The sequence below is a fragment of the Micropterus salmoides genome, unplaced genomic scaffold, assembly GCF_014851395.1.
Source record: "Micropterus salmoides isolate LMB-PRFRI ecotype aquatic unplaced genomic scaffold, ASM1485139v1 Ms_hic_scaffold_23, whole genome shotgun sequence".
Taxonomy (NCBI): domain Eukaryota; kingdom Metazoa; phylum Chordata; class Actinopteri; order Centrarchiformes; family Centrarchidae; genus Micropterus; species Micropterus salmoides.
The window spans coordinates 2,623,679-2,635,837 of NW_024041484.1; the positions used below are offsets into that span (position 1 = coordinate 2,623,679).

General features: G+C 39.5%; 1 protein-coding gene across 3 annotated transcripts in view; it reads right to left on the reverse strand.

Annotated features, from left to right (window-relative positions):
* Positions 1-12,159, reverse strand: part of tmem178b (transmembrane protein 178B) — a 146,563-nt gene that overhangs the window by 108,994 nt on the left and 25,410 nt on the right. For 2 of the 3 annotated variants that reach the window (XM_038739141.1, XM_038739140.1), the window contains one exon: positions 3,250-3,291. The exons of the other annotated variant lie outside the window; for it this stretch is intronic. In XM_038739141.1, coding sequence (XP_038595069.1) covers positions 3,250-3,291 — 42 coding nt within the window. The remainder of the gene's footprint in view (positions 1-3,249; positions 3,292-12,159) is intronic. 3 annotated transcript variants of the gene reach the window in all.

Genomic DNA, 12,159 nt, shown 5'->3' on the forward strand with positions numbered 1-12,159 from the left:
CAAGCTGGCTGCAAAGAATTTAAAATATCGACTATATTCTCGTGGGCCAACAAATGTGCATAAAGAGGAGAGAGAGGAGAAAAGAGAAATTAAATGAAAATAGTTTTGAAATTACATTGGACCTTATTTGGACTACTCACATAAATAAACTGTATACCTGTGCGATAAAGAACATCTGTGGGTGAGTCTGTGAGTATGATGAAAGAACTAGCCCACTGATGTAGCAGTCTCTACTTCTGTTGTCTTTCAGCAGTTATTATTATTTTGCCCAGCCTTGCGCTAACGGTTTTTTTTTTATAGCAGTAGGGGGATTTGTTATAAGAAGAAAGAGGAGAGACTCACCCAACCAGTCAATATGGTATAGCCTATATGTCTACTTTCACTCCTTTTACAATGTGAGTTGTGTGTGTGAGAGAGAGAGAGACAGTGGAGTGGAGATATGAAATGAGGAAGTTGTGGAAGGTGGGAGCAGGCTATAGCTTGGGGGGGGGGGTGCTGTGAAGGTAATCAGGATACTCTGTCTCTTATATAAACACTGCTGCTCCTCAGATTCAATGTGAAATAACAAAATGACTGTGCCATGGTTGAATAATAGAAACGTGTTAACACATATGGGTGTATATGGAGTGAATTCGGGGGGGGGTGAAAGAATTTATTTTTGGCTTTGATCTATAACAGAAGGGAAAGCAGACAGGCCTTGTTAGTGAAAAAGACAAGCAGAACTTGCTTTGATTTTGCAGGAACTTAATAGGGTAGAAATATGGTTAGATAAAGGTTAGGCAGGTAGAAGAATGCAAATTCCTGGATTTAGGTTAATTATTACATGAAATTAGACAATGGATTCATGGTTCAGTTGTTTATTTATCTATTTGCTGTTTGCTCTTTTGTTTTGCTTAAATTAAAATAAAGTAATGCAACACTGTTTTGTGGGTTGGGTGAACTAACATTAATGTATAGATATATAATAAAACAATAAGTTCTCCACTCCATCTTCGCTTGATCGTCGTCGCTCCAGTCCTGGTGCCACTATTACGTTCTAAGCTCTCCTGTTCCTTGTCCCTTAACCTGTTGTCTCCCGAGACTAACCCTGTCTTTTCTTTCTCCCCGCCAGGTCCACTCACCTCCGCCATCCAGTCAGTCAGCCGGGCTCGCCTACCTGCCTTCTCCCCTCGCCTCGGCCTCCAGCCCCCTCTCAGTCGCCTCGCTCGAACCTTGCCAGCCCTGCCTGCTCCTCGGTCCTCCGTGCCCTCGTCCGCTGGCGTCCTGCTCACCTCATCTCACCTCCCAACTCCCCTCTTCCCTTTTTTCCCCTCAATAAACCTCTTTTTGTAATCTGACAAGCACTGCGTTTGGGTCCGTTCTGTCTACACCTATAACACTCCTGGGGTGAATGGTGTGCGGGCCCCCAGCAGACGGAGACTGGCCTGTGTGGTTATCACCAGCAGTATTCCAATCATTTCTGTATTATGATGAGCAAGATTCACATAGCCAGTTAGAACTGCAATGGTGTGGCTGTTACCAAAAAAAGAAGCATGGCTAAAAAATAAAAACTACAGCATCTATTTCCTATAAGAAATACACTCCAGAAAATAGAAAACATATTGTCACTCCAGACTGGAGAATCTATGTCTCTTTACGGGAAAATAGCCTTAATAAACTATTTTATAATATCACATTTTATATAAATATTAACTTCCCTAACAACCCCTTCTGAAGAACTGTATAAAAATATGAACAAAGAACATTTGCATTTATATGGAATAACAAACCTGATAAAATGAAAAGAGCATATTTATATAATACAACTGAAGAGGAAGGCTTGAAACTTTTGAACTTAAAAGGATTACACTACTGCCTAAAAGCATCTATCACACCAATGTTACAATGTTATACCAAGACTATATATAGGAGAGGATTTGAGAGGGCTCTTTCCATATCTACAGTAAAAGTTACCCACTTCAACCAGCTAAAAACAACTTATTTCCTTCAATGTCAGTTTTCATGGAAGACACTATCGCAAAGTGCAGTACCAGTATCACCCCCCAGATAAACCAGATAACAAATAACATCCATATTAACAAATAATAACATTTGTAAATTATTTAATAAATAGAAATAGAAACAATTTGACTTTTTAGAAACCTTCACAAGTATATGGTCCAGTATATACACTATGACAATGTAAGAAAATTACTGTATCAACATGTGGAAAAATGCTATAGAGAGCCTAAGTCACTCGCTTCCGCATCCGGTTGATGGGACCTTATGTTGGAATAAATATATCAATGGCGAGAGACAACTTATTTTTTGATCCTGTTTGAACTGTGCCCTGAATTACATATATGATGTTTGTCAATTTAAAAGATAGTTTTGTACATTTTGTGTGAAAACCGTTCAATGAATATCTCTCGTCTCGCACAATATACACCAACATGTTAAAGCGGTAATGCTAGCTAAAGTTCATTGCTTGGTTGCTGCTAGCTAGATAACTTAGCTATGTTCCACGCAGAAATATATCTCACCTGACTCTCAGTCCTTTCATCTACACATGTAAGTTATCTGACGTTAGCTTCAGTCATTGAGAGAAAAAGACATCACACATGCGACTTTTGGGTTTGTGGTCCTTGTAATTATGTATTTTCACATACTTCAACAATTTTACATCAAACTGCGACTTTACTGACTTTTAAATGTACATTTTAAAAGATAAATGTGTAAGATTTAGTGACATCTAGTGGAGAGGATTGTGAATTGCAACCATCTTTCCAGTCTACCACTGCCCCCTAACCTTTCAAAGAGTGTAAGACAGCTACGGTGGCTGACACAGCACAAAAGGTTTGTCTTCTGAGACAGCAGAGAGTAGCCAGTCAAGAAAGGAGGTTTATATAAGTTAAGTATATTTATCAAGAAATTATATTTAATTAATTATTCAGTAAAACATTGTGACATTGCCACTGACAGATAACATGGAAAATATTAGCTAAGTGTGAAACACTGTCACTGTTTCTGCACCACAGTGCATTACATTACACATTAAATAAAGCTTGTACAAACATTGACAAGGGAAACACATTCATTCTCTCTGTGATTATGGACCCTCGCCAAAACTGCAATAATATCTGGCCCGCGGCCAGATTATTGAGATTTGATAGCGGAAAAAAATATAAATGAATACATTTTTTGATAGCATTTGAACTGAGCTTTTACTTTGAAAATTCTATTATTAACGACATTAAAAGAGTTTGTTACCTGCTTGTCCGTAGGTTGATGGATATGGATCAAACACTGCACCTAACCGAAAAACATGTGGATGTCAGTTTTATATACAGTATTATATTCTCATCCACCATCTAATGGTTGAAAATATTGCTCAGATGCAAAACTTATTTGCAGGCCCCTGCTATATATTATTACTTCTTTGTCTTCAGAGATTGTATTATATTCACAATTAAGCATGTGCAGGAGTGTGTTCATCCCGGCGATTGGTCCACATCAACCTCTGACACTTATTTTTATGACCCCAGTATCTCCAGTCAGAGAAAATTCCTGCTTTTCTCAGTTACGGGAATGCAATCTAACGTTTTCTGATGAACTAATCCCTGTTCACATTGCCTGCATTCAGTCGACGCGATACGTTGGCGTTAGCTCGCCTGTCTGCTTTTCAGTCACCAATGTTATTTGTGTCTCTTTCACTGAAGACTCAGCAATATGAGCATAGCTACATGTATTGGATGATAATGAAACGGTTAGTGAGCTAGACTGAATATTTTATTAGATTATTGTCAAACTTTATGAGAGTTATACCTCAGTAAGTAACATTACTGTAGTGAATGCATCTTCCTCTGCATTGTTGTCCTGCGTCGTTATGTTGCAGTATTGTATATTATTTGGGTCACGTAAGTTACAGTGACTGAGACGGCGGAGAAGTTGTAAACTTGAGTATCGGTAAAACACCAATAAATCTAAATTTAACAGTATGAAGCAAACAGCGGCAGATCCGTGCTAATGTAGCTGGTTGCCTCTGCCTTTCATCACTAGGCTAGTATAAACAAACTGCTCATTTGCTTTGTACCATGACATAATTTCTTGCAGTCTAAAATCAACATTTTGACATAATACCAGTGGTACACAGGAAAGTAATATGAATCACGTTAGCTGGTAAAGTTATGTGGAAAGCCATCCGACTGTAGTATTTTGCAGCGGATAATGTTAGCAGCACGGCATTAGCCAATGAGCTAACGTTATTTAACTTGAGCCAACTAAAGCACATCACAATATATTTAACATGCTTTGCAGTAATGTTAGTTTACTCTGTGTCAGTTCCAAAACTAAGCGGAGGTCTCTCCGTGACTCATGCCTTTGTGATGTTGACATCGATATGACAGGCTTCAGCACTTAAAACTTTGTTGTTGGTTTTTATCCTTACATGGAGTTTATGTTGGAGTCTGTGTTGTGCTGGGAGCTGGTCGTTTTGTGTGGACTGCATGTGCTGCGGTGTTGTCGCTATAGTCGGATAGAGGCTCGGGAGCGCACACAGGGCTACATCCCAACTCGATACCTTCACATAAGATGTATAATATAACCATATACAATAAGATATCCTGATTTTCAATCATCATCATATCATGTTTATACCAAATATCTTTCTTTTAATCATTCAATACTGTATATTACTTATTGCATTGTTAAGCTCTGTGTTTTGCAGATGGAAGTACGTTGCACTTCCCTTTTCTCACTCACTGTTGTTACTAAAGGGAGAAAGGCTCAAGTTTTCTTCTTTGCAACCTAATAGCAAGAGCGTTGGAACATATTTGACAATCTAAACAAAATGGCTCTTCTATGCGTAATGGTATAATCTCAGGTAACCAAAATGCTATGGGGTGGACGAGCCTATGAGAATATGCAATAATGCGACCACAAAGTCGATTATCGATCTTTAACCTAAGATGTTCACTTGTACACCTAGTACACTTATGAACCACCCAATGCTCGAACATGATAATTGTAATGGCTGTTGGGCCTCACATCCATGACGAACTAGGATGGGCCTTCAGATCACTGAGGAGGCTTTCCATAAGTCTGTAGACAAAGAACAAGCTAAAGACAAAGAAGAAGGCCGTAAGCCTTGTCATGCGGCTTGTCCTTTACAAAGGGGTTCAGAGAACAATGGAAAGCCCAGATGACCCCTATTCAGTTAATTCACACCTACCTGTGAACTCTAACTTGAAACCACACAAAGGGTTTGTATTGGCCGAAGCTTTTAGGGGGCGCAGTAATCCCAGGAAGTACAGCCATTTTGTGAACAGAGGTATAAAGCCGAACAGCAAAAACCCCTCTGGGCCGTTCCCAGTTCTTCACGGGACTGTAAGGAGGTATTTTCTTTCAGCGCTGAAATTTCTTTGTTCCTGAATACAGACTTCACTCGCCAGATGAGCTACTCTGTTTCTTCCTTCTACCTCTATTATTTTTTTCTTTGTGTTACCAACACAATTTAGCACCCAACCACAATGCCTATCCCTGTAGGTGGTGGGCCCACAGTATGTAGTACATAGTATGTTGTACACAACTGTGTAATGGCACATATATGTGTAGGTGGACCTAGTGGTATTCCATTCTTGCATAGCCAGAATATCTGCACACTGCGTTTTAATGCTGTTCCAGCAGTGGAGCAAGGGGTGGCTGATCCCATATCATTCTGGTATGGAGGTGGGGTTAGAAAGACGCTATATAAGTCCAGTCCATTACTATTTACACACGGTAGATTGGCACCTATGTCGTAATGGAAATAGTTCAGTAACATTTTATTTAACATTTCTTGAATTGGAATGTCCTTCATAGATTATACATTTGAACAGAATTCCACAGAAGTTTATGTCTTTATTCTTATTTTGTTTTGGGGTTTAATGTTCAAAATATCATCACAGAACATCATTATTGACCTTAACAATACCAGCTCAATACAAGCTAACTGAAATACTTAAAGTATGATGAAATCTATCTGACTGAGCTTGCTCTTTAGATGTTGCAAATATCAGTGTCCACATTTTATGCATGATGTAGATAAACCTGTAGATAAATCCTGCTAAGACTTGCCTGCAGGCCCGATACCAGACTAGACTGTGTTATTGATCCATATTTGTGAAACCAAGGCCCATGCACCTGCCTGTGCTCAGCGTGACGTCAATGAACTGCAGCTGCTCTTATGTGCCTGTTTCCTTCCTCCTGTTTGATATTCCCGTCCATGCCTGTTCCAGGGAGCCGCTGACAAAGACATCCGCATACTGAGGCAAGGCGAGGCGGAGCGCCGCTGCATATCGCCCGCACTATAATTACCCCTTAGCTCCGTGCAACTTTAGAATAACAAATGGGTAATCAGTCGTGTGTTTGCAAAGCGTTGGAAAGAATCAGATGCAACATAACAACAACCACGAACAGGAAGATGGAAAGATTCACACCAAATTTTCAGCCTCATCCCAAAGAGGCTGCTGCACTGCTGGCTCACTGAATTGGAGAGGAAATGTTCTTTCTGGCTCAGCCATGCCCCGGGGAACACGCCGAATACAGGCCTCCAGCAACTTCATTTTCCAGCACATGAAGCTCTGAAAAATTGTGATTAAATCAATTCTTGCAATTTGCAATCCCCCAACTCTCTCTCTCTTTCTCTCTAAAACTCGCCAGTGGCATCTGCATCTCCTGTGGTCAATTTCAGTGTTACACAAGGATTCAGTGAGACCTAGTTAAGATGTAGAGAGGCTGGAGAGAGCATGAGAACAGGTAGTCAAGCCTTTTATGGGTGTAAAGAGGTGCTTGAGTGATTTAGTATTGAATTTTTATTAAAGAATATTTAACAAATACATTAATTAAATGGAGCAACCCTTAGTCAGTGAGGGCTATATTTATACTTGTGCCGTGTGTAGAGAATTCTTTCTGATGGCTGCCCCAGTGACTGGACCTCATTTGGGCTCCTCATGCCATATTAACGCAATCACATGCCCACTGCCAGGAAGTGGAATTCAATTAGTGCAGCAGCATGGCCCAATGAAATGGCACCCTGACCAGCAGTTCAGGTGAGCGGAATTAATGAGGGGAAACAAGCATTCAGGAAATTGAGTCCTGGACCTTCAGACAGCCAGTTCAGAAGGTTTGAAGTAAAAAACGAGGCCAGAGGCATTTATCCAAGGAGAAAGCAAGTTATTATTATATTATTGCCAATGTAAAAGGTACACGTGAAGGAAACTCTTATATCAGTGCAATATGAATGCTGAGATTTGTTGTGCTGAAAAAATGCAAAAATAAATTGCACTATTGAATGTGGCAATCTGTTGAAAAAGATGTTTATCAAAACCTCATTACCAGTTACTAGGGGTGCGACGAGACACTTAACTCACGAGACGAGACGAGATTTTACCACAATTTTGAAGAAATCTTTAATTAGCTTAACTGACAACTCAAGATTTTGGAACCATTGGTAAGACCCTGTGTGAGGATATCAAGCAGCAATCAGGCTAAGAGAGAGTTAGCAGATATAGGCAGGAGCCTGACCATTCAAGGCTTTTAAAACGAGTAGTGACATCTTAAGATAAATTCTAAAACCCTGGCCTGGCATCAGCGTTTTGGATAAGTTGTAGTCTTCTACAGTGGATAGAAAAAGTCTACACACCCCTGTTAAAATGCCAGGTTCTTATGATGTAAAATAATGAGACAAAGATAAATCATGTCAGAATTTTCCACCTTTAATGTGACCTATAATGTGAACAATTCAATTGAAAAACAAATTGAAATCTTTGAGCATTATCAAGCATTGTCAAACTGCGTGGTAGAACCAAGGAAGCGACCTCTACAGAAAAGCTAGATGCTGCTATCGAGGCTGTTCTAAATTGATTCAAGTAATCACTCTGCGCCACTTAAAAAAATCAAACCAGTAAGTTGGCATGGCTAAGCATCAGTGGCCAAGTTTCCATCCAATTGTCATGCGAATTTTAAGTGTAATTTTGAAATGTCGCAAAAAAGAATAATATTGCGAAATCGGTGTGTTCAGCTGGTTTGGAGCGAATAAACCAGGCTACGGCAAGCGTAGTTACGTCAGTAGTTGACGTTACACATGGCTGTAATAAATAAGATGTATGGGTTCCAAACCAGAAACAAAACTAGTCGCATGAACCTGATGGCCATTGATCTTAGAAAAATGGAGAGAGGTCCTCAGAAATATGTTTCAAGCGGGCAAGTTGCTATGTTATGTGAATATCCAGTGTTATGCTGAGTTTTGCATGCACCTCCAAATAATGCTTTTAAACGCAATGATATCCTTTGTGGGGTTCAAGCTGCGTTACTAGCTGCGAGGTGCAGGAAATTCTCAGTAGGCATGCAGAACTCCGCACAACCGGGCGAGACAGAAGTAGCAGAAACAGCTGAACAGTCGTGAGTTACAAGTTCGCTACGTCAGAACTTATTCGGTAAAAGTGTTTCCATCTCCCATTTAGCGCATTAAGTCTTTTTCGACAAAGGCAAAAACCACCTCAAGCGAGCGTAAAAATTTTTTTTTACGAAATTAAGGATTTTTTTCCAAATTTTGCTGTTTCCATCAACCTTTTCTAATGCCATACTTCAAAATGCGCATTAATTAATTAATTAATAGTGTCGACTTAAAATGACAGCAGATTCAGGTGCTTATGTTGGACTCCCCCCAAAGTGGAAATCAGAGAGGAGGCAATGTCAGACTGAAGATGGAAATGGAGTGTAAAAGTTGAAAATTCTGTCTGATATCAGGCCAAGAAAATGTATCAGTTGCACAAAGCAGGACTGCTCAACTTTAGAGACCCAAGGATCAAAAGACAACTGCGTCAAAACGTACACCTAGGTTATGTGCTTCTTTTTAAACAATATAAGATAAGGCCTGACAGCATCACAGCATACTTGCGTCTCTATTTTTCTCAAATGAATCAGATTCAGAGCAGTGATTTCGACTCATCACAGCAGGAAAAGCTCAGGGATTACACCGAAAATTTCTCTTTTCCAGCAATTATTAAAATGCAGTAATTAATTGTGTTATTAGTAACACCAGTGTTTAACAGGTCAAAATATCTGCTGTGAAAAGGGTCTGTTTTTACCTTTAGTTTGATTCCTCTGGTTATGTAGGCAAGCCGCAAAGCGAAATAGCGCTGTCTGCTAAGTCTGTGTTATTTTTGCTACCAATCCCAGTCTGCACCTGTGTTCTGTCGCCATAGCTCCAGCTCCAGCTTAAGTTGGTTACATCACTGACTGTACTACATAGTGTTGCATGGAGGTCACTGTGTGTTCCCATCTGTCTCATGTTGTCACAGCAGTGGGAGGTGGGACTGCGGTGAGGAAACAGTCCTGAACGCTGCAGGGCAGCTAGGTGTTTGTAACAAGACCCAAGAGCCGACCTGACACCGAGACACTGACACCTCTTGGCACAAGTCAAAGTCCCACTGACTCTCTACACTCCAGTTCACTGCAACGCAGCAATACGGATATTTGTGTGTTCACTCCTGTGTGTCAGCGTCTTCACTACATCAACAAATCTCTCTGAGCAGTACCTCCTCTCTGGTCAAACTCAATATGAGTCTGTTTAGATGCTTATGGGAAATATTTGCAATCTACAGTACTTGTTGGCTGTACAATGTTGGCTAAATTCATCTGTGCAGTCTTCTACAGCCAAGAATGTGCTCTTAAAAAGAACTGTCATCCGGCAAATAGTTTTTGAAAGCACTTCACCAAGTTAGGACCTACAGTGACTCATTTGGCCCCTTGTTGATTTTCCATCAAGGCCAACAGGAGTAATGGAGAGCTTCTTATTCCTCTGAGGAGACTATAGTATAAATCAATATGCATTTGGTTTTACATATTGATTGTTAAACTTGATAGTGAGTCAGCTTTAACCTTTGTTTGCAACGTTAAAAGCTAGTGTAAATCTCATAAACGTTTTACAAACAAAACATAGGTGTTTTGATTTAAAACACCCTTTCCCCAATATATTAAATTATTTTGATAGTGTTGAATTCATACAACTCCCTCACCCATTAATAACTAAAAGAGGCAACTGATTGAAAATAGTCTTCACCTCTTTAACTGTTAATGGAACAATACAATTTAACAACAAATTTGGGGGGCTGCTGTGTACGCTATCTGCTCTTGAGCTGCACTTCTGGTAAGATCTGATTTTACATGCAGCTGATTTTCATTTAAAACACAAGTTAATGTGTTGAATAAAATTAAGGAGGGAGCAGTTGGTTAAAGGAAAATTATGCACTCTGCAGACATAATGTTCCCTCACTACTAGAAATATCTACTGGCATTCCGTGTTTCTCAAAACTGATATACTGGATCTATTACTACTTGATTATGATGAACCCAGATGATCTTTGTGTTTTCTGCACATGACAAAGCACACATTAATTATGTATGGGCATGCAAAAGGCAACAACTAATTAACTCACAAGGTAAAGGGGAAGTAAGTTTGGGTTTTTTTTTTAAATCCCCTGCTCTCCCAAAGAAGTCAGACGGCCCTCTACTCATAAATAATAATTACAATACACACTACACATTTCTGAAATGTATTGAATATTATATATTATATTTACATCTGGAAAACTGTGGAATAAGATGTAACATCAGATATTAGATGTTGGTCATTGTGCAATACAATTAGACTCTCATCTTAGAAAGAGCAGTTAAGTATGTACAGGCAGTGCACTACCGTACACTGAGTCATCGATTGCCATGGTTGTGACTCGTGTATATATATACATATACATATATATATAATCAATACATGACATGAGTTTCTTGTATCAAAGGAATGCCTTTGTCTTACTGTCTCTCAGAGATGCAGAAGGGAGTGGAGAGGCAATCCTCTTGCCTAGCCAACACTCAAGTCAATCTTGCACTTTTGCTTATTACAAGCTAAGATCAAGTTCCTGGTGAGACATGTGCACATTTACCTGTTTCACTACTCCAACAGTCTAAACAGGCCACCTGGGCTACGACCAGTGGAGTGAAGACAGAATGCTACCACATCATAATAGGCTAATGTTAATGATATCAAGCACCCTTAGACATGTATAAAAAGAAAACAAGAAATATGTCATTAGGGTTGAAAGCAAGGACTGACACTAATGAAACTGTGTCCCAAATTACCACAAATCCCACTGAAAAAATATTTTGTGTTAATACAGAAAATGGTGAGCCATCCTTTGTACAAATATCATACATACTTCATTTCTTTAAAAAGAAGTAGTCCTTGTTATTTAAGGGTCACCCACATCTGCATTTTAACTCAAAACTTCACATTATTTCCATTCTTTGCCACATAATATTAATTCATGTGTATTTCAATTCTGCATGGCAAAGTCAGTCTCTGTTCTTTTTGTCTTAATGTTTTTCTAGTCCTGAGTTCCACTTAATGAAAACCAGTGACAGTGGGGTGTTCTCTGGGAAGGGGCAAGCAAGTCGTAATTTACTAAAACAGCTTAGATTGTCAGACATTGGCATCATTCACTTTTATTTTCAATTCAAAACATGAAAACAAAAATGAATGTTGGGTTTTACAATCTGAATTTGAATTGTGTCACACAATAGGCATACACAAATGGAGAGAGAGGTGACCCTTCAAATATCTGAAGATGTGTGACATTGGTGAACCAAATAGAGGTGAAAGAAAGATAAAAGAAATATTATAAAGTCCTTCCTATATCCAGGGGCTATTATGTTTTCCCTTATTTTCTGTCATAATATTACAATGTCGGATGTTCACATTAAGCATGGACTAAGTTGCATATCATAAGGTAAACGTATGTAAAAGTAATGCCTGTGACCAAAAAGCTCAGGCGTCAGACTGCTCTCAATACTAGCTTTCCAGTGTTTTTGTCTACTTTGTGCAGAGCTGACGTTAGGTCTGCACAGATGTCCTTATACACGTGATCTGCTCCAGACACAGCGAGCCCATCAGTCTGTCTCGGTCATTCAACCACTCTGCTCATAGCGCTAAAAACGAATTGTGGAGATGGTCTGGGCTACTCGAGGCAACTCTACTCCACTCCTTTTGGAGGTTGTTAAGAATGTCTCGCAAAACATGATTTTTCGGTTGTGATGGAAGGGACAGATAGCTTTACTTGTTGCTAAAGTAACTGCTACCAGTAG